The 23,112-nt window shown below is 43.0% G+C and overlaps 1 protein-coding gene across 3 annotated transcripts; it reads left to right on the top strand.

Moving 5' to 3' along the window:
- The first annotated feature begins 751 nt into the window (after nucleotides 1–751).
- Nucleotides 752–23,061, top strand: ZNF341 (zinc finger protein 341). Of its 3 annotated transcripts, none has more exons than XM_035123904.2 (15): nucleotides 752–827; nucleotides 4,486–4,596; nucleotides 6,594–6,781; nucleotides 7,437–7,586; nucleotides 8,392–8,628; nucleotides 10,453–10,648; nucleotides 11,742–11,826; nucleotides 12,751–12,941; nucleotides 14,383–14,576; nucleotides 16,001–16,209; nucleotides 17,404–17,500; nucleotides 18,016–18,148; nucleotides 19,192–19,303; nucleotides 20,136–20,206; nucleotides 20,847–23,061. In XM_035123904.2, the coding sequence occupies exons 1-15, from the start codon at nucleotides 797–799 to the stop codon at nucleotides 21,368–21,370; spliced, it is 2,529 nt and encodes an 842-aa protein (XP_034979795.1). In that variant the 5' UTR covers nucleotides 752–796; the 3' UTR covers nucleotides 21,371–23,061. The 3 variants fall into 3 exon arrangements, with proteins under 3 accessions (XP_034979795.1, XP_034979796.1, XP_034979798.1); XM_035123905.2 differs by lacking the exon at nucleotides 752–827 and adding an exon at nucleotides 904–2,582; XM_035123907.2 differs by lacking the exons at nucleotides 752–827; nucleotides 4,486–4,596; nucleotides 6,594–6,781 and having other exon boundaries at nucleotides 7,487–7,586; nucleotides 8,397–8,628.
- The last annotated feature ends 51 nt before the right edge of the window (nucleotides 23,062–23,112 follow it).

Below are 23,112 nucleotides of genomic sequence, written 5' to 3' on the forward strand. Positions count from 1 at the left end.
TTTTTTAAAGGGATTTCCCCTTATGCTGAATAGGCTTCCTCGCGAGAAAAGGGAAAACTTGGCAGCTATGCATGTGTCCTGCAAATTTTTTCTTAAGCATTAGGCACCGCTTCGGACCATGGGCCATAGCTGCCAAGTTATCCCTTTTTTACAGGGATTTTCCCTTATGCTGAATAGGCTTCCTCGCGAGAAAAGGGAAAACTTGGCAGCTATGCCATGGGCATAGTAGCCAAGAGTTATGTACTGGGAGGGGGGGTGAGGGTGAGGAGCAGGACACCCACCTGCCATCATCCTATGTCTGGCTCTGTCTAGCAGATTTGGAATGACATGTCTCAACATTATTAAAGTCTCCCGTCAGATACAACCGATCTGTAGAAATGACTTTATGACCTGAAAATAGAGGCAATGCGTGTACTTCTGTAACCCAAGAAAACAATTAAAAAACAAAAAGAGTTGTTTCGAATTACTTTCTGTTGACTCAGAAAAATCTGTCGAAATCTTTATAATTTTAGTTAGTAGTAAAAGGAGCAAATAAGCTTTATGGCTGCTTTAAGTATTTCCATTTATTTACACCACGGGGATGCAGCTCCCCTCCGGCTCTCCGCCCCCCTCTGGCGCTTGCACGTTGCCCCCCACCCACTTCCATAAAGCAGCGCCCTCAGCACGCGCGGGCCGGCTCTTCCCTCAGCCGGCCTCCCCTCCCCTCCCCTCCCCCTCTTGCTCCCCCTGGCGGCAAAGCGAGCCTCCCTCTTCCTTCCCACAATGCCCGTTTAGGCTGCTCTGCCTCGGCTCCAAGATGGCGCAGGCGATATTCGAGGCGCTGGAAGGTATCTACATCTCGATATCGGGGTGTGTGTGTGTGTGTGTGTGTGTGTGTGATCGGGCGGGCTGAGGCCTAGCGCTGGTTGGGGAGGCGCCGCAAGGACAGACGCGGCTGTTCCACGCCGGGCGCCTCCCCTCCCGCCGCTGCGGACGGGGCAGGGGCTGAGAGGAGGACGACGCGGGGCCGCCCCCGGGCAGCGCGGGGGCCGAGGGAGGGTTGACGGAACAGCCGCTCAGGCGGCCCCGCTGCGCCTCTTTCCCGCGGGGGAGCGGCAGCTGCAGCAGACGTCGCCAGCCTGCGGGCGCGGCGGCTCTTCCCGCTGCTGTCGGGGGCGACGGATCCTGGCGGGGCGTAGGGAGGCGACCGATGTCCTTCTGGGTGGGATTTTGTACTACAGGACCTAAGCAAAAAGACTTTCCTACACCCCTCAACGATATCTCCGTTTCCTCTTCCCTCTAAAGCAGGGTTTTCCAAGCTGTTGCTGGACTACAACTTCCATCATCCCTACCTAGTAGGACCAGTGGTCACAGAGCATGGGGATTGTAGTCCAAAAACAGCTGGAGACCCAAGTTTGGGAAACCCCGTTTTAAGGGTTCCTCCCTTGCTTCCAGGATGCAGAGCTTACCGGTAGTGTGGTTTGGGGACAGGGCAGCCACCATTCCCAGAGACCTTGAATTCCTTCAACATGTGCAACTTTAAAACTTGGTTGAGCTTCTTGCGCTTTTGGAAAGGTTACCCGCCAGAGTAGATGGCTGCTTGCTAACCAGTTGTAAATTAGGGCTTGTTCCTACACAAATGGTGCTTAAAATTGGTTTTTCATGTCCCCACTGTCTTAATTTACATACCTTCATGTTGGCCAAAATGTCTTAAGAACATGCTGGATGTACATATATCTACACTATCCAACTCGCCCAGCAGCTTGGTTTTCTACCATGGCCAGATGTTTCAGGGAATCTCACACAGAATCATAGAATCAGTGTTAGAAACTGAGATATGAAAGCAAGGGGCTAAATGGCACCTTACGCCTGGGTTGTGGGCGCAACAATGGAATGTCTAGCTGCACTTTTTTATAACAAGAATACAAAGAGGGAAATGAATGAACTGCAGCTAAAATACTATGTTCATTTTTCACATGGTCTAATCTTTCCCCTGCCCACCCTACCCCCCTAATATTCTTAAGAGGGTCTCTTCTCCAGCCTTCAGAGAGCAGCTGGAAGTGGGGAGGCAGAAAAAGGCTCTTTCTTTCATTCCACTCTGCAGTTTTAATCTGAAATCTTAGGCACAGTACTGCTCCCAGAGCTTAGAAACTGCTCATGCTAATGAAATTCCCTGTGGCAAAATATGCCTAGAACAATGGGAGTTTCAAATACTGCATAGAATTGTAGAGTTGGAAGGGCCCTTGAGGACATCTAGCCCAACCTCCTGCAAAGCGTCCATGACAGATGGCTATCCAAGACTTGAAGGAATAATTCTAACCCACTGAAGTGACTGGACTTGTCTTACTCTGTTGATTTCAGTGGGCCTACTATGAGTATGACGTTGAATATAATTCTAAGGCCGCACAAAACAATTAAAGCACTGATACCATTTTAAACAGTCCTGGCTTCCCCGAAAGAATCCTGAGAGCCTCTTCCTCTCACAGAACTACAACTCTCAAAGTGGTTTAACAAGCCCTCTTCACAGGAAACTCCCAATTATATCAGAACTTTTAATCTTGCATTGTGACTGCATAGCTTCATAAGCATGGAAGAGGGCCAAGGTAACCATTTAAAAACAGTGATCACTTCCTTCTTTGTGTAGTATCCTATCCTGTCTGGACACAGAATATGTATTGGTTTAGTTAGCTATAAAATTCACCCTTCCCTTTCAGATATAATAGTGTTATATTGACCATAACATATATAGTCAATATAACACAATATAACACTATAACATATATGGTCAATATAACACCATATTGTTATGGTGATTTTTTGGAAGTTTCTTCAATGCAGTTTATTTGCTAGATTTAATCCGTGTTTTAGGTTCAGTAAAATACTTCCCATGAACCTGCAGAAAACTTAGCTGGCCTTGATTGATATGCATGTTTCTTTAGAAGTGGGGCTCACTTCCTAGTAAGTATGTTTAGGTTCGCAGTCTAAATGTGTGCAAGAGTATAGATGATGCATTTCTAACGTTTCCTTTTGGTAACCCCCCCCCCAATGAGATTGACACCTGATGTCATAAAGATGCAGCTGGGCTAAAAAGGGGGATGCAAACACAGCTGATCAATGGCACTTGCAAATACCCATATACAGTGCTTTGAAGCCCCAACAATCAGCTATCACTGGGCCATGCATATAGCCATGCACGGGTTGTTGAAGCCCTGACAAGCAGCTGATTGTTGGTTACGTAGAGCAGATTGTGGTATTTTGTAGCCCTGATAATCAACATTGTTGGGATGTCAAGTGCCACACCAGGCTTTTTTCAGCGGATTGTTGAGGCTTCAAAGCACCGTGTATGGTGTTGTCAGATGATTGTCCAGTGAGTAGGCTTGCTCCAGTTCCCCACCCATTTTAGTGTTTTTTAGTGACGAGCCTTTTAACCCACTTATTCCTGCACTTGTGTACTACAAATAATCATTCTGCTTTTACTGGTAGAATCTTAGAAAGATAGCCTTAGAAATATTGTCAGTCCTGTTGCTTTAATAGAACAATTAATAAAACATGTTAGGTTTTAAAAATTGTGGGGTATTGATATCATAGGTGACTGTAAATCAAAAGGTTAAAAAAAAAGTAGAGGAGAAGGGAAAAGGTTATATTATAATCTGATTGGGGTTGTCATAATGGGAAGTGGCACCTGTTCACCGCCGAACCTCGGCATAGTGCCCTCCCTGCAGATTCCATCTTACTTGACATCCCTATCAGTCGCGGCCCATAGATTTGTCTTTATTAAGGCAAGATTTAATGTCTTTCCCTCCAATGTTGTGAATAATAGGTTCTCAAAAGGCCAGAGTTCAGTTATGTGTGCATGTGACAACAGATCCATAGAATCCCTTCATCATATATTATTCTGTTGCCCCTTGCACATGGTCCCTCGGACCAGATTTTTATCCCCCTTAATATCAGAAACTTTGGATAAGACCTCGGAATCCCAGCTAACATATCTGCTACAGGATAATGATCCGAGTAGATCACTCCTTGTAGCTAGATACCTGATTGCAGTTCTATCCTATAAGGGGAAAAATGGGTTACTTTATGATTAATGATATTTCATCCAAGTGTTTGATTTATAGTACGGTAGTGACCAGATGAACTAAGTGATATGTTGTTCTTACCTTGTAATTGTAATTTATAATAGTTATAGGGATAGGATTTACATGAATGGAATTAATTCAATTCATTTTCATTTCTTTTGTTTTGTTTTATTTTATTCTACTGTATGATGTACACTATTTTGTGTTGACATCTAAATATGGGCCTATGGCTGCAATAAAGTATTGACTGATTGAAATCAAAAGGTTAAAAAAAAGTAGAGGAGAAGGGAAAAGGTTATACTGTATTATAATCTGGTTGAGGCACTGGGGTCTTGCAGCAGAATGCATAATATGCTTGATAGTTAAAATAATTCAAATCCAGTGTTTCTGAAAACAGTCCCTCTAACCACCATTTCTGTTTCTCCAGGTATGGATAATCAGACAGTTCTGGCTGTTCAGTCTTTGCTAGATGGCCAGGGAGCAGTAACGGATCCATCAGGACAAAACGTCAACACATCCACCACCATCCAGTCCATGGGTGAGCCCCTCTCTGCATACCAAATGAGATGGAAAGAAAAAGAATCAGAGGTCCCATCCCCCACTTTTGATTTATTGCAAGGACGTAGAATCTCTAGCCTTGGAGGGTGCCCATGCACAAGGGCATCTCCTCCTCAGCCCCAGCTGCCTCCTCAGCTTCTTTGCTGGCTTCCCTTGCTTCCTAGCGAGCATGGGAAAATTGCAAACTGCCGGCTCTTGGGGCTTGATTTTGTTACTATGAACCCTGGCATGGGGGTGGGGAGCGCCTGTAATGCTCCCAGTTTAGATTGCCCCCCCCCCTGTGTGCTAGATTGGCACTTTTGGGTGGGAGCCCCATATCTGTAGAACTCCCTCCTAGGGTACATATGCTTGTGCCATTCCATGCTGACTTTTAAATGGATTTTGTAAACCCTTTTATTCTGTGCTGCATTTAATTAATATGCTGTACTTTTTAATGTTTCACACAGCTGCTGCTGTTGTTTTTCTAAAAAAAATATTAAACATGTTCTTGGTTTACAAAAGTATGTGCATTGTCTCTACACAGCTGATGGTTTTAAATTGTTCTGGATAGCTAAATGCCAACATTGTATGGATTTTGTGGTGCTGTGAAGGCATTTTTGTTTCAGCAGGCATTTCCAGGATATTAATTTTATCTGGTCATTTTTGCATATGGGATGCAGGGTTGTTGTTTAGACTGGCATGCATTTTTGGTTTGTTTATTTAAAGCATTTTTACTCCTCACTTCAATGAAAAGGGCTCTTATAGTGCCTTAATGAAAAAGACATACCACCAAAGGAAAGGGAGATGGAAAGGGTGGAGGGGAAAAGCAAACTCAGGCACCAATTTTTAGATACTGATGTTAAGATGACCAGCTGGGATGGAAACAGTTCAACGTGATGCAGCCATTGCTAGGTGATTGTTGATGAAGAACTAAGGTCTATCAGCAGAGCTGATGGACTTGCCCTGCTTTCCTTCTCTTCCTCTGTGGTTTCATCCCATTGATCAAATCCTGCAATTGCCAGAACTACAGAGACTTACCTGCAGGGTGTGATATGAAGTCTGGATTTGCGTATTGCTGTTGGTTGGGCTGGCTGTGGTGCTAGATGCCCTTGGAATATTTTAGGAATAAATTTCTCCTACAAATGCTTATATAATTTGATTTGCTTTCTTCCTCTCACTCTAGATTGGTGATGTACAATTTGGTCCTAAACATCATTGGCTCTTGCTTCCAAGTAAATCTGCATTGCAGCTCCATCATAATTTATAAAGGTGGAATTTAGAATTAGAATAGTATTAAAATAGATTAGATTAGAATTAGAAACATGAGATCTGGCTTTCCTACTGTTCTTGTATGATATTGCATCAAGGCTTAGAGTGGGGGTTGTTGTTTTTTTTTTAAAAAAAATGAAACAGTAACAAAACAATTAAACTTACATTAGCAACTGCTACACAGCACACAATTAGAAATATTTGATCAGCGGTTTATATATGAATAAACTTCACAGTGCCATTTTGAGCATTTTCCTGTGCTTTTGTTGTTTCATCTCTTACATCAGAGTAATAGCACAATTGGGAAGCTCACCTGCCTCAGGTGGCACTTTATGTAGCACTTGTGTTTTGCTTCCTGTGCACAAAGTGCAAATGGGAATGGTTGTTTCCAAACGTGCAGTGGGCACGCCAACCCTGCTTTCCAAGTGCTTGTCCACTCAATATTTCCAAGTGTTTGATGATATGCAGCTCTTTCATTTGTGTAGGCAGAAAAATGTGATTAGCTGTATAAACAGGTGACTTTTCTTGAGGCAGAAACTGCTTTTTAGAAAGCTAACCATGAAGAGAAATCCCACTGTTTGACAATTCACTTGCCTCTGACTAAGAGCTTCTGTTCTGGCCTGAAAGGCAAATTTGCTTCTTGTTGAAACTCTATTTTATTATTTGAGTGCAGCGATTGAAAAGGACTCTGGAGTTGGATCAATAACTTCTCTCTCTGTTTGATTGCAGATGATGAAGATGTGTTTCTTTGTGGGAAATGTAAGAAGCAATTCAACTCACTGCCTGCATTTATGACCCACAAAAGGGAGCAGTGTCAAGGCAGCACGCCCTCGTTGGCTACAGTTTCACTAGCTACTAACAGCGTCTACACACCGTCCATTACCTCAGTGCAACAGGCTCAGACAACAAATCGCCAGGTATAGATGTTGAACTCTCTGAGATATCTGTGCCATTAACAGTGAACAGTGAAGTTCTTGCAATATTTTTTTTTAAAAAAATATTTTAAGCCTTTTCATTTAACTACAAGCAGATGATTATTCCGTTTCTTTCTCTCTTGAAAAAAGAAAAGAAAAACCAACACACACACAACCCCAGGGAAGGGAAACTTGGGTTTTAAATGAGCTGTTGCCTGTTGAGGATCCAGACATATCACTTTGGTTTGACTGCAAATATCACGGCTTTGGGCTTGGATTAATTAAATTTTTCTGTTCTGTTAAATTTCTCCTGGAGACATTTCAAGTCAGTGTATGAATGTCACAGTAGAGCCATATAATCTGAAAACAGTAAAATATCCACATTATGAGACAAAGGTGTCGCAAGAGTTTAATGATACAATGTTTGTGAAGTGCTTTGTATGCTCAGATTTTGGTATAAATGTCAAGTGTTGCTTTCCATGTCAAGGTTTTTAGACCATTCTTCTTCTGCTCTTTCTAGCAGAGAGAGAGAGAGAGATTGCTTTGATTAATGGATTTTTTCCCTAGCCTGTTTTAATGCAGTTCACAAGAACTAAGCTATTCTTTCTGAGCTAAGATCCAACATGAAGTATTTTAAAGAATCTCTTCCTCCTAACAGATCTCTACCTATATTACTGTCCCACCCTCTCCTTTGATCCAGACATTAGTCCAGGGGAATATCTTAGTGAGTGATGAGGTCTTGATGTCAGCTATGTCTGCTTTTACAACCCTGGACCAACCAATGTCCACAGTACAACCCTCTGTGCAGGTAAGCAGAATGTTTTTATGTCCTTTAAGATGCATACATGCTTTAGCAAATTAAAGTATATAAGGGGTTAGAGATAATTTTGTGGGGATAATGACACACAAAAATCAAGCTTTTGGCTTCAGATTCATCCTTATCAGAAAATCTCTACACTGATGGCAAAATCTACATTGTGTGGAGTACTAAATTAGTGGTAATTGTTCAAGGAGGTAAGATATGTTATTGTCATTGCATAGTCAAGCCGCCCTGAGCCCGGTTTTTGACTGGGGAGGGCGGGGTATAAATAAAAATTTATTATTATTATTATTATAGTATGCAATGTATGTCATTGCATACAAACTTCATGTATGTCAGTGGTAAAAAAAGGCAAGTAGAATATCATGAAGCATTGTAAAAAGCATGGGAAATAATTATTGTAGAAATCCATGGTTGCAAATAGCACAAGTATGTGCAATTCCAGTGTTTCCTTTTAAGAAATAAAATAAAATAAAGCTGGAGAATAGAGGCAATGTAAGCTTTTGTCAGAGCCCACATCACCAAGCACAACTTGTAAGGTGCGAAGAAGGAAATCCAAATTTATTACAACATTTTAACTCTGATGTTACAATTGCAACAGGCTCTTTGCAGATACCAACACAGATAACATTTTTTTCCATCACATGTCAACCATACTCAATGTGGAAAAGATACTTGTGTGCTACAGGTAGTTTTACCCACAAAAGTAATCTTGGTTTATGAATGGGAATCGAGCCTGCGAAATCTGATGCTCTCTTCCAAAGCTTGCTGATTTCTCATCCTATCTTTTTAGAGCAGCCTGAATATGCATACTGGAGCTGGATACCTTTCTCAACCACCACCACCTCCTCCCCCACCACCACCACCACCTCAGCCTCCTCCTCCCGCACCTCAGTCTCTTGGAGCACCAGGCCAGCCCAACTCAGGCAGCAATGGAGTGGTGGAAGTGTACAGTGCATCAACCCCCATGGCTGGGAATAGCACAGTAGAGATACAGAATCTGGGGATGCAGCCCTACCCACCTATGGAGGTAAAATTTATTTTATTTTTTTAATTTTTTGACCCACATAGTGCCGTATGGTTCCAAGTGTTTGCTTACTGCCTTTCCCCCTGAAGGGCACGTGGTCTCCGGTTACAAGAAGACTGTGATAAAATGCTCTTTTCTGATTCACTTAGCCTCAAAATACTATTTATCAAAGAAATTGGAGGCGCAGCAAGATGAACAAGCTTGTCTTCTAATCAGTGATTATTTTCTCTGTGAGCAAAATAGTGATCAGAAAGATGTCAGCCAGCTGCAGGGAGTTGAGGGAACAAGGAAAACGATTTATGGGCAACAGAAATCGATTGGTGTGGAGAGATCGCTAGAATGAAACATGTGTCGCTAGCCCAATGTGATTAAGAGGGAACATCATATAGTTGTCAGCAAGTACTGTAGAAGAATGTCAACGCTAAACCAGGAGGCAGAGGGTTTGTTTAGAAAGCTACTAAGAGATGGAGTTCATGAAGACAAAGCCAGGAAAGCCTAGTAAGTAACCTAGCCTGAGTATTAAGACAATAGTCCAAGACGGAATTGCATCTTTGAAGAGCACACACTGCTGAAGCTCTTTTCAAGACATGTATTATTATTATTATTGACATAACTGTTAATTTGGGAGTAAAATGAAAATCTTGCAGATAGAAAAAGCATAATCAAATGCTACACAGAATAAAGAAATGTGGCAAAACCCTTTGCCTAATTTTGTTGTTGTTGAGTTCATACCCTCAGATGAAGCAGGAGCCACAGTGAAGAGGACTGGCTCTCACTGTCACCCCATTGCACTCAATTACGTATGCATCTGATACCATAACACTGGTTTTACTTTGCCTATGTAAAATAAATTTGATGGATTCTCTAATCTTAATCATAGATCTCTATATGATTGATATCCCACCTTTGGACTCAAAGAGCTCTCAGTTTGTCTGAGAAAAAAAGTCCCACTGTCTTATGCATTCAAATTCTAAAAAGTGACTTCAAGTTCTATAAGGCAATCATGGAGTCAAAATTGTTAAATCTGGTTAAATCTGGTTCAAGAGTGTCTGAAGTTGTTCTGTATCCTGGGCATTTCTCTGGAACCTGTTCAGTTCCATTTCACATGAGAAAACGTAAATATGCATTGCACTAAAGAGTTGTAAAGCAGGATGGAGTATGGTAATGGATCAAATTTGATACAACTAAATGTTAAGTCATAATTCATATGACCTTCACTAGATAATTCCACTTGTGCCTTGCTTTTGACTTCTCAGCCCTTTGACAGGACAGTGAGCAGCAGCCAAGACAACTCACTTCTCTTTCCACACTGCATTTAGGATGATAACCACGTTTGAAATTAGACCAGGCATCCCCAAACTTCGGCCCTCCAGATGTTTTGGACTACAATTCCCATCATCCCTGACCACTGGTCCTGTTAGCTAGGGATCATGGGAGTTGTAGGCCAAAACATCTGGAGGGCCGCAGTTTGGGGATGCCTGAATTAGACCACACTTCACTTATTTTTATTTATTATTACATTTATGTGCCACCTTTTCCCAAAAAGCTCAAAGTAGCATACACAGTTCTTCCCTTCCTTGTTTTGCCCTGTGAGGTAGGTCAGGCTGAGAGATGGTGACGGAACCAAGGTCACCTGTGAGTTTCATGGTTGAGTGAGGATTTGAACCCTGGTTTCCCAGATCCTAGTCCAACACCCAACCACTACACCATGCTGGATCTAGCATGTTCAGCAGAAAATTCAATGTTTAGAAGTGGAAACATCTTTTCAGAGTTGTCAATGTTGTTACTGCATTTCCAGCATGTTGTCATCAATAATTTCTATTTTAGGTGCCCAATCAATGTGTGGAAACCCCAGTGTACCCCTCCCCTCCAGTATACAGTCCAGGGAAGCAAGGTTTTAAGTCTAAAAGCCCCAACACTGTTGCTCCCTTGAACAATGCCTGTGGAGGAAACGTGACCGATTTTGATCCAGCTTCAGCTGCCAAGAATCATCGTCTTAAGACAGACAGCAGCCTCCTAGAAGGTAAGGCTTCTTGCCACCAGTGCTTGCTGTAACCTTATCCACAGGTGGGCATCAGAATCTGAGAATCTATTTGTAAATGGATGTTAAGTGCCTCACGCTTCCTTTTCCACACTTCTCTACATAACATTTGAAATAGAATTTTCATGTTTTCACATCTAGGATGATGCACCTGCAGCTTTCCAATGTTGCGAGCTTGTTCATATTTCCACAGTCCGGGGGGATAGAAGATACAAATCAATATTTTAGATGATGCAGACAAATGAATTAAAATACTTGTGTGGGCTTAATGGACTGGTATGAGTGTTTTTGCAGCTAAGTGTTTTGCAGCTAAGTGTCAGGTGTGCTTCACACATTGTGGAATTCCAACACAGAAAGCCCTTCCTTGCAGGAATTAGCTTGCAGTCTGCTTGTGGATTGTCTGCTGTCGCTATTCCATATCCTGTGGGGGTAGGTGGTGGGTGGGATTGGTGCATATTTATCACAGTGGGAACTCAGAGCCATTGCCTAAGCAAGTGCTGATATGTCCCACTACAGAAAATCAGAATGTCTGTTTTTCTCATCCGTATTTTCAGGAAATCATGATGTTTGCTATAGTCTATTAAAGCTTGTTATTTTTGTTACTCTGGTGGTAGAGGAGTTGCTGTGGTACTGCTCCTTCCTTTGCCACCAGATGATGTGAGAAGCCCCGACTACACAGGAGGAGCCCATGCCAGTGTAATCCCAGCTTCCAGATTATTAACACTGATATGGAGAAAATCCAAAGTAGGAATTCCTGGTTTGAGGTTTCTCACCCTAGTAATGCAGAGTTTGAAGTGTTGAAGCTGCTCCATAAGCACAAGGGGCAATGTGATTACTGGGCCTAAGTAGCTTATTTTGCCCACTAAGGATCCTACTTCTTAGCTGAGATTATTGGCCACCATATCCGTTTCCATGCTTCCATCATTGTACCTAAGATTCATGCTTCACTTTCATCCCAATGTTAGACATTGTCCCCAAATACAGTTCTGGCACAATGGAGAGCGAGGGAGTAAGAATCCACGACAGTGGCCTCCCCAACTTGAGCTCATGATCATTTCCTACCGCTTTATTTCAGGGAAACCCAAGTCACCAAAACTGAAATGCACATACTGCGATAAGGCGTTCACCAAGAACTTCGACCTGCAGCAGCATATCAGGAGGTAACGTTGGCATTCCAAATGAGGCATACAGATTATGGCTAATTGGATAGGATGAGGGATTGGCTGGACACTCTGAGCAACAGGTCACTTCCATCTGAGCCATTCTTCTATGCTGGATAAGACTTTGAAAATCAATGCTATCTTCCTGCTAGGTCAGTGTGGTCCCCCAAAAGTTCAACATTGGCCTCAGAATGGCCTGAGTGTGTAAATGTGTGTAGTTTGTGAAACCTAAATTCAGCCACAGCTCTCAGCTGATAAACCCACCAGATCTTGCAGGGCTACACCACAGCCTGTTGCCAGCCTGCCAAATTGGGCCTGCCAGTCACCCTCCTGACTGGTCGTAAGTGATCCTACTGGGAACAATAGCTTCTAGGCTGCCACATTCACCTCCCGTTTTGCATCCCAACACTTAGAAACAGTCTGTCCACATGCTCCATTTTACCTGGGCTTTTTGTCCTTGGTTTGAAGGGTTTTTACGTATTTGGTGGAGCAGGATCTGCTGGACCTGTCCTTTTTATTTGTATCAATTTGCTTCTTTGTTCGGTTTTTGTTATGTTTATTGTAATTCATTTTAGTATTTTTTTATTGTGTCTGTAAGTGCGTTGAGTCGTTTTTATGAACAAAGCAACTAAATAATAAGAATTCTCCAGTTTTTGCTTTGTGCTTCCAAGCCAAAGTTTCTGCTTATCTTGCCAGTAGCCATTTAGTAGTTCCTGCTTCCCAGTACCACTTCCTGCTTCCCTGGATAGACTTCTTAGTGGCAGGAGTTCCACTTCATTTTGACACTGTTTTTAAAAAGCTCTTTATTTTGGAAATCAAACCTGTTACCTTTGCCGAAAAGGAGCTGGAGCAGTGTGGCTGTTCCCCTGTGGAGAGAATGATTCTGCCTTACCCTCCCTTATGCAGTCTCCTCTTTTCCTTCAGTCACACAGGGGAGAAGCCATTCCAGTGCATCGTATGTGGTCGTGCCTTTGCCCAAAAGTCCAATGTGAAGAAGCATATGCAGACGCATAAGGTGTGGCCACCAGGAATTGGGTGTACCGTCTCTCGGAGCTCTGTTACTGTGCAAGTCATGGCACTCAACCCCAACCAGCAGGAGGATGAGGAGAATGCAGGTGCATTACTTACTGGTGGGATGGCCAGTTGACTGGTGACCTGCTCCCCAAACCTCTGAATAATTGTGCTTCCACTTGCTTCTACTTGTCTTGGTCCCTAGGACTAGAGAGTAGATTCATGTGTACTACCGACTTCAAAATTTATTGGATCATGAATGTAGGGGCCAGGTTTGCAAGCTACAACTGGGTCACAATCCATTATTTTGTACTCCATCCATGTTATCTCTCACCTGCCCCAGCCCTCCTCCTAATTTGAAAGTTTTGCACAGTAGTGGGATCTGGCAGTAGGAGACAAATCCAGAATTCTTTATCTTTGAGCTTGTTTGGATGTGTTTAGATAGTGATCATGAATCCCCAGACATGGGGCAGGCGAAGGGATGCTACACAGTATATTATACTTGCGAAGCACATTGTTTATTCCTAAGATTTAGTTGTTTCACGTGAGAACAATCCATGGAACAGAGCCTGTTTAGCCAGCGACTTCATGTATTGCATAGCTGACATCCTAAATATCCCTGCTACTAGCCATTGTTGATCTTAAGGAATTAGTTGAGCCTTGCACACCAAATCAATTGTACATGATGGTCCAGTTACTTTGCCCCTGAGCCAGACATCGGATGGCAATGTGTCAGCCTGTCTAGCCAATCTCTTTTCCACCTTGTCAGCTAATTAGTTGGGTGGGAAGGGCATTCCCATCCCCTTATTTCAGGAAGCTATAGATGGGTTTTACCAAAACAGAAGGGATCAGCTACAGGTGTAACAAGTCTGAAAGTGCAGAATGAACTGGGTGAATACTGACTACAAATTACAGTGAACCTAATTTGACTAGCTGGCAGAGAATGACATTTGGTGCTCCCCACAGTACTACCTCCTCTCCACAGTGCCTAAGGCCTCTCGCCAACCAAGGGTAGGTCTTGACCTAGTTATCACTGATGCAATAAATGTGTATCTAGGCTATACCCACTTCAGACTACAGTTTCTATATGACACATAGAAAATGGGTATTTCAGAGCTAAGGCTAGGCAATAATCCTTCCTGGCATCAGGTTTGTTGTACTGAGGGTCATTCAGTCATGTGAGCTCTCACCTGCAGTTTGAAGTGGTACAATCCAGGCCCACATTAACCTTGCCAAGAACTAGAGCTTGGATCAGCAAGTTCCTCTGTCATTTAAACTCTAAAATACCCAGAGCGGAGGTCTCACTCCCTAATGATAACGCATATAAAGTGAAAAGCACAGGGAAGGGAAAATGAAGAGAAGCTGGACCCCCCCCCACCCGCTTTGCATTTTGGGAGAGCTGGCTGGCTGTGATTTGAGTATTGTATTAAAATGCACTGCTGACCTTGGTTGTAAACTGTTCTTATAATTACCATACTAATAATAACTCTAGTAACTCCCAAAGCTGAACCTCTAATATGTATGTGTCTTGGCTATTTCCTCCAGGTTTAAACACGGTTCCTAGAAGCAGCCCCCCACAGCCACAGGTCATGCCTCCTGCAGAAGAGCATGAGGCTTGCAAACTGGAAGCTAAGCAAGTGGTCTTGATAGACAGTTCTTACCAGTGCCAGTTCTGCCCCAACAAATTCTGCACATATTTCCAGTTGAAATCGCACATGACCCAACACAAACATGAACAGGTGGGTGCCAAGTCAAAGGATGACTTCCCCCTGCACTGCTAAACTCTTTACCGTTCTCTCTGACTTACAGAAGTAGCAAATGGATGCACAAAATTTGCATAAAGGACATAGGTGATAGAACCCAATTTTTATTTGTGCAAAATGCAGGCTAATTTGGCACGGAATGTTGATTTCTTTATTGAGTCAGACCAATGATCAGTCTAGTCTAGTAAAATCTTGCCTGGCTGGCAAAGGCTCAGAAATGCTTCAGCCAAAGATGCTAGAGATGGAACCTGAGACATTATGCACACAGAAATGTGTTTTTGTACAACTGATCTGCAGCCCTCCTGCAGACAATACACTTTATTCCTATCCAAACTTCTGGGTAGGAATAGCACAATAAAGCTAAACGATTGCTCACTAAATTTCTTATAGCTTAGGTACCCTTTGATACCCCTTCCCCAAAAGGTTTGTTTTAGTGTAAGAATTACCTGCCTGCAAAAAAGTCCACCTCATTTATGTCTGCCTGAGCCACTGTCTTGGATGTGTTCTCATGTATACTTTGCATGCAGATGATCTCAGGTTCAATCCCTGGCATTTCTAGGTATTGCTGGGAAAGACCCCTGTCTGAACCCCTGAAGAACTACTCTCAGTCAGTGTAAACAATGCTAATCTAGATCAGTCTGGTTTGACTTGGTAGAAGGCGTCTTTCTATGTCCCCTGACTTGAAGGAGGCAAATCGAGACTAGGAACTCATACAGATATACAACCTGTAGCCTCCTCTAAGGGTAGGTCATTTTGTGCTCTCTCTAACTGAATGAGCCACTGCCCACCATAGCTGCCAAGTATCCCGTATCCGCTGGGAAAACCCCTTTTTTCTTACCGTTTCCCGGCGGTCTCCCGTTTAGCGAAAAGTCCCGGTATTGTCCCTTAAATCGGGATACTTGGCAGCTATGAGTGGAGGAGAATGCAATTGTAAGCAACCCTAATTACCCGGCCATTTTTCTGGTGCCGCTTGCCCTTCTATGGGCACCAGAAAATGGCGGCGCCGGTGCCGGAAGTCGATTTTACGTGTTTCCGGTCATGCGCGGAAGCGACTTCCGGCGCTGGCGCCGCCATTTTCTGGTGCCCATAGAAGGGCGAAGCGCCACCGGAAGTTGCGTCACGCAACTTCCGGTCATGCGCGCGCTGCCGATCCCGGATATTTACGACCCGGACTTGGCAGGTATGCTGCCCACCATCAGTATAGCATGCTTGGAAAGAGAGGCTAGAATAATAAATCATTCAGAGATGGAGCAGGCAACCTCCTTTATAGGAGCGTACAAGAATCTTTAACTGCATTTATGAATTTATTTCTCACAGCACACTAGGGTTTGCTTGTTTTCATGATGATAAGCGGTCAGGGTTACTGGTCTAATCATTCTCCTATCACCATTAATGTGCAGGTTTACAAATGTGTTGTGAAAAGTTGTGCTCAAACATTCCAGAAGCTGGATTCCTTCTTGGAGCACATCAAGAACCATCAGGAGGAGCTGAGCTACCGTTGCCACCTCTGCAGCAAGGACTTCCCCTCCCTCTATGAACTGGGTGTCCATCAGTATTCCCACAGCTTGCTCCCTCAACACAGTCCCAAGAAGGACATTGCCATTTACAAGTACAGTAGTTGTTGGGAAAGTGCTTTTTCCGTCTATGTTTGGAGGGAGCAATTATAGCTTTTGACTTCAAGCTTAATTTTGTTATTGTTAGGGCAAACATTTACATGTATGTGGCAGTCAAGTGATGTCTTAGAGACTATTTTGATTGAATGGCTTAGGTAGGTAGATCTCACTGACTTAGGTAGGTAGATGAAACATATCAGATGAAACTGGTTTGGGATTCTGGTTTGAGAGCAAGTAAACTATAGTTTGTTGCAATTCAGATAAAATGGCAAAACTCTGGTTTTCTAAAAACTAGAAGCAGAAGGCATTAATCTGTTGTTTGACGCTTGTACTAATTCTGTACTGACAAACTGTTGCATCTTTGTTTATTTATTTAACATTCTTACACCTCACTTTGTTGCCCCAAGAGGCTCTCAAAGTGATTTAGAAAATATTCTCAAAGCAAAACCACTTGCAGAAACAGAAATTGCACACTGCCCATATGAAATAAAGGATTTTTAGGCCATTGAATTAAGCCATTGTCACTGGTCACTGGTCACAGATTAGAGAACATTTTGAGAATAAAATGTGGCCCCCAGGTCTTGAAAGTTCTCAGATAATTATAAAAGGTGACTAGGTTTTGCTGATATATTTTTGGGAGCTCTGGTGTCAATGGTCAACTTGGGGTACAAGAACAAGTAGTTTTCTTTAAGCTCTCCACCCCCACCCACTCCAATCCACTCCACCTGCCTCCATTGTTTCAAAGGTTAAATTACCTCAGTTAAGCAATGTGGGAGTGGGGGGGGCAGCTTTGAACTTAAAATTAGGAGGAAGTGATTTATCTGTTTATTACAGTTTTAATCCCAGCACTTTTCAAAGCAAAGCACATGGTCCTTCCCCATTCCTTTAGCCTCGCAATCAACCTCCCAGTTCTGTAAAGTTGGTTAGGCAGAGAGTTAGTTACTGACTCAATGTCTCCCAGTGACCTTCATGGCTGAGCAGATATTTTAACCCAGATCTCCTGTGCCTAAGCCAAGCACTCTTAGTCACTGCACCACACTGGGGACTCAAGGTTATAAATTGTCTCATTTTCTTCTTTGATAATATTCATAATAAATATCAATGCATACTAAAATTGGACCCTAGTCCTCTAACTCAATGCATTCTGTTGACCTAACTCAGTGCATTCTTTCTTCTTCCTCCTGCTTCAGGTGTGTCAAGTGTGTAAATAAATATTCTACCCCAGAAGCCCTGGAGCATCACTTACAGACAGCAACACACAACTTTCCCTGTCCTCACTGTCAGAAGGTAGGTAGATGATGGCCTTGACGAAGTCGGTTTACTCTTTGGGGCCATTGGTGGTTTTATTAGCTATTTTCCCTATGCCTTCTTATTTATTTGTGCAGACTTCTTTTCTACCCTATCTTTGTGAGATCTGCTAGGCTGAGAAAATAGATTTATCCAAGACTGCCTACTGAAAGGTTGAAGTTGCATATTGGATGCATGCTAATGCCCAGTTGACCTGTGCAGTATTTGCACTGTCACAGGAGCTAAGCATGGGCCACATTGCCCCTGGTTAACAAGGTATGTTCTGTCCTATGACTCTTCCTCCCATATTGGACCTGCAAGAATTGGCCATGCAATTATAACTAAAAGAGCATCTCCAAGATCTGTTAAGTCATCATTCTCTCTGGATGAGAGTTGCACTGCACATTTTTATGGTGAGCGTCATTTAGAAAAATGTGTGCCCTTAGCCCAGGAGTAAGGGCTGCTGCCCTCCCAGATGGCTGTGCTCTTAGTCATGTGTTGTCTTCTTTTTCCAGGTGTTCCCTTGTGAGAGGTACTTACGACGTCATCTACCTACACATGGGGGTGGAGGGAAATTCAAATGTCAGATCTGCAAAAAATTCTTCCGCCGAGAACACTACCTCAAACTACACGCTCACATTCACTCAGGTAGGCAATAGCACAGTACTTCTTTCCTGCATGTTGAACCCATTCATTCTTTGAGGTCTGCTGCTACCATTCCTAGTGATGATCAGCAACCTGCTTCCTAATGTAAGCCCATTGTTTTTAAAGTCAATTCAGGTCAGGCTTGTCCCCCTCCCCTTATAGTCATTATTTTATTGCTTACATTTCACTTAGCTGTTTGAATAGTTGCAGCCAGCTTGGTAATCTTTTTGAGTATTGGTTAGGACAGGGGTCAGCAAACTTTTTCAGCAGGGAGCCGGTCCACTGTCCCTCAGACCTTATTGGGAGGGGGGACTATATTTTGGGGGGAAAAGAACGAATTCCTATGCTCCACAAATAACCCAGAGATGCATTTTAAATAAAAGGACACATTCTACTCATGTAAAAACATGCTGATTTCCAGACCGTCTGCAGGCCAGATTTAGAAGGCGATTGGGCCGGATCCAGCCCCCAGGCCTTAGTTTGCCTACCCAAGAGTTAGGAGGTCACTGTATATGCAACTGATCACCTGATGAACAAACAGGCAAGTTTTATGCAGAAAGGTGACTTCTCTGTTAACACCAGATGTAGTATTGAAACTGTTTAAAATGCATCCAACTGCCTACACAGTTCTCAGTAGTTAACATCCAGGCATATATATTGTGACCAACAGGGAGAGATAGATGAGAGATCTTCAGGAACTTAAGAGCCTGGTTCTGCTGCATCTGTTTTCTGCAGCCCAGCCAAAGCAAGGGAGTTACAGTGGTACCTCGGGTTACAGACGCTTCAGGTTACAGACTCCGCTAACCCAGAAATAGTACCTCGGGTTAAAGAACTTTGCTTCAGGATGAGAACAGAAATCGCGAGGTGGCAGCACGGCAGCAGGAGGCCCCATTAGCTAAAGTGGTACCTCAGGTTAAGAAGTTTCAGGTTAAGAACGGACCTCCAAAATGAATTAAGTTCTTAACCCGAGGTACCACTGTATTAGAATATCTGTAAGCCAAGCTTAGCCTGCAACTCCCTTGCTGAGTTTATGTCTCTGTCCACAGGTGAAAAGCCTTTTAAATGCTCTTTGTGTGACTCAGCCTTCAACAGGAAAGATAAACTCAAACGGCATATGCTGATCCATGAGCCTTTCAAGAAATATAAATGCCCCTTCTCGTAAGTACCGTATCACGTTTTCAACAGCAGACAATAATGGCACTGGCTTTGCAGCCATTAGATGGAAAGTGTAATTCATCTTGCCACATTCTCTCTTTTCATTGTTCATTGGAAGACAGTTTAGAAATGGAAGAGCTAGGCAGACAATGGTGATGCCTTGCAATTCTAAGGGCACTTCTGGATGGCATCATCACACATTACATAGGGTGCCTAGACACAGACTTTTGGTTACACCCTGCCACCGGCCCATACTCAATTCAATGAATTCACACACACCCCAGTGCCCACTTTGTTATCATGCAATCCATACTTCTGCTTACAGCAAGAAGGGTTTTACTTGGTTTTGCCCTTCCCTTTTGTGGCTTGTTTGGCTTATTTGCTTGAGTCATTGGCTGCACAGGCATCTTAACAGAATGCAGCTTTACTGTATTTGCTTTATATTTGGTATGAATTGGCAGGATGATGGAGGGTTAGATCTGATGGGTGATTTTGGTTCCTTCCAACTCTTCAATTAAGGATAAACTTGCAGCTCTTTATTGGCACAATACTTGCATTTCTTTTTCAGGTGTCCAGTTTCTCAAAAGCAATGCAAAAGGCAAAAACAGCAAAAAGCATTTTTCATTTGCAGGCCAATTTGATCTGCAATGTTATGCAGGCTTTTTTCTTCTTCTTTTGGTACCAAGGCAAGGAGATCAGAAAGCTCTGATGATTGTTCTGCTATTTTAAATCATAAGAAACACCCAGCATTTCTTGCACACTGCTGAAACATCTGAGACTCCTATCTATATCATTCAACATCTGATTAAATATTTGTTTTGAATTTTTGTTGCAGAAATCATACAGGCTGCAATAAAGAGTTCAACAGACCGGACAAATTGAAAGCTCATATTCTCTCCCATTCAGGTAAATGAAATTCTGGCTCATGCTCTGCCCTATGCTGCAGATAAACAGGTTCATTTAATTTTCTTCACTCACCTAATTATAGAACCACAGGGATCTTTTTGTTTTTTTGTTTCTCAGCTGCAGGTAAGTGGGGGGGGGGCAGTGTAGCTCAAGAATATATCTGGGGCTTTTCAGTTTGGAAAGGAGGTGAATAAGGCAGTGGGAAATAAAGGGTGTATAAAATTATGCTTGGTGTATAAAAAGTAGATAGATAAAGTTGAATGGTGGGATATTCAGGACAGACATAAAGAACTACTTCACAGAACACATAGTGGCTTCCACAGAATTTGGTGATAGCCACTAACTTGTATAGCTTTAGAAAGGGATTAGGTAAATTCATGGAGGATAAGGCTATCAATGCCTACTAATCATGATGGCTATGTACAACTTTCAAGATAAGAGGTACCATTCCTCCATATAGCAGTCACTAGGAAACCAATGGGAGGGTGCCATCATTCTCTTGCCCTGGTTATTGGAATCTGATTAGCCATTATGAGAAACAGGATCCTGGACTAGCTAGGCCTTTGTTCTGATCTGGCAGGGCTCTATGTTCCTAGTCCATGAGCCCTTTTGCAACTAAGTTGTGTTCTTCTCGATTTAGGGATGAAGATCCACAAGTGCCAATACTGCAGCAAGGCCTTCAGCCGGCGAGCTCACATGGTGGAACACCAGCGCTCTCACACTGGAAACTATAAATACCGCTGCCCTACATGCAGCAAAGGCTTTACACGCCAGAAGTACATGAAGGACCACAAGTGTAGACTGAGTTCAGCCAAGGACAAAGAGCTGCCAGTCAGAAAATCCCAGAAGAAGTGGGGGACTCGTGGGCGGAAAGTGGGGCTTCCTGTTTCAGCTCAGTTGACCTTGACAGAACTGAAAGACAGTACAGATGGAGGAAACTCTCAGAAAGGTGGTCCTAGTAAAGAACAGTTTCCAGTGTCTGACACAGTCCTGTCCATTGTGGTTGGCAGATCAACGGCCGTGTCGGCAACAGACACTGATCTTGGCAACCCTACCCAATGCAGTGGCATTCCATCCAACCTTGCTCTGGCCGAGTTGCAGCCTGGCTCGGAGAGTCCATGCGCCATGCTAGCAGTCCCTGTTTACATTCAGGCTACTGAATAACTGAATAGTACTGTGATTTAATGGGGGAAATAATTCCTCTGCTGTTTGATGGAGATATGCTGCTGCAGGGATTGGAAATGAATGGAATGTGTATGTGTACTGTGTTTGTGTGTGTGTGTGTGTGTGTGTGTGTTTCAGCTGCCATGATGCAGTGATCAGCATTCATGAAGAATTTTGTTGATAAAAGTGAGAGTAGCTCCTCTTATCCAGATGAATTAATCATGTGGAGTACTGAAAGGTATGGTTGCATGCTTTTCTTTGAAAGATGCTTATTGGTTAACATAAGTTATGATGATTCCTGAATCCAGTGAGAAACACAATACAGAACATTGAAATAACATACAAGACCTGATTTTTTTTAATTGTAGTACATCCCATTTGTAATTATTTTCTGAAATTTGTAATACCCTGTATCTAGACAATTTGTCTTTCCAGCTGTAAGCAAACAATCCTTCGTACTGGGAGTAAGTCCATTATGTTCTCAATTGGGAATGTCATTCATAAATGCTCTCAACAGAAACATACTATGACTCTGATGTATGTAGAAAAGGGATGCAGTTCTGCACAAATACCATGGTCCAGTTTAAATTTGAGCTTTCCCTCATGAACTTACTAGGATTAGCATATGATGAGCAGCAACCTCATATAAAAGGAAACCTGCCTAAATGCATGATTTAGAAATGTAAGTGTGCTGGAAGTGTATAGGCAGCTACTGACTGCATTGTGAAGAGGGGCAATTCTCAATTCTGTGTAATCAACAATGCCTAATGAAGAATTGGAGAAGGAATGTGAGAGACAGAGGAGAGAGGAGGGAAAGTTGAACTAAACAGTTTTATCAATTAACAACATCCTCACTAAAACAACATCCTCACCCACCCATAGAATTGATGTTACAGTTTCAAGTTTTGCCATAGCCAGGCTACCTAAATTCAGACCAGAAACATCAGAAAAACAAATGTACTGTATTTGAAAAAGCTTCATGCCTGAGCCAGAGTCACCTAGCATTTCAAGTACAACCTTTAACAACGATGTTTTATTTCTGCTGCTATTATCATTTACTGTATTACTTTTCAATACGGTGTATCCTCCAAAGAGCTGAGAGTTGCATTTTAGTCCCACAACAATCCCATGAAGTAGGTTAGGCAAGAGAAACTGACTTGCTCAAGGTCACTTAATATCGGCCCACATCCAAACCCACCATTCAAGCAAGTCACTATTAGCGGCTCATCTTATCCAATCATTACCTCAAGTTTGGAGGTGAAACAGTGTTAACATTTCTGGACAGAAAGGCAGAATACAAACTTTTCCTTTACAGTATATGTAAAAAAGGTTCAACCTGTGGGCTCAGGGGCGGCTCAAGATATCAGCTGCCTGAGGCAAAGGACGAGATGGCACTTTTCCCCAAGCCCACAAACTGGTGGTTGAATTTTACTCCAATACTGGTGAACTGGACGGTATCTTCCCCAGCACATGGCTCTCATAACTCTGGATCTCCCCTCCCTGCACCTCAGCACCTGCATCTGCCTCACTCTCCATCATGGTAGGGCGCGCCCTGTATGGGACACCTCCAAATGCTTTGGCGGAGGACAACTGAGCAGGGTGTGTGTGTTAAAAACAAAAACAAAAAAAAACACTCAGGCTCGTGCGAGCGCTCCTCGCGCGTCGCCAAGTGACGTCACCCCCTCAGAGAACGAGAGGAAACCCTCTGAGCGAAAAAAAAAAACTACGGCACCCGGCAGCCC

Source organism: Zootoca vivipara, chromosome 7, assembly GCF_963506605.1.
Source record: "Zootoca vivipara chromosome 7, rZooViv1.1, whole genome shotgun sequence".
NCBI classification, from domain to species: domain Eukaryota; kingdom Metazoa; phylum Chordata; class Lepidosauria; order Squamata; family Lacertidae; genus Zootoca; species Zootoca vivipara.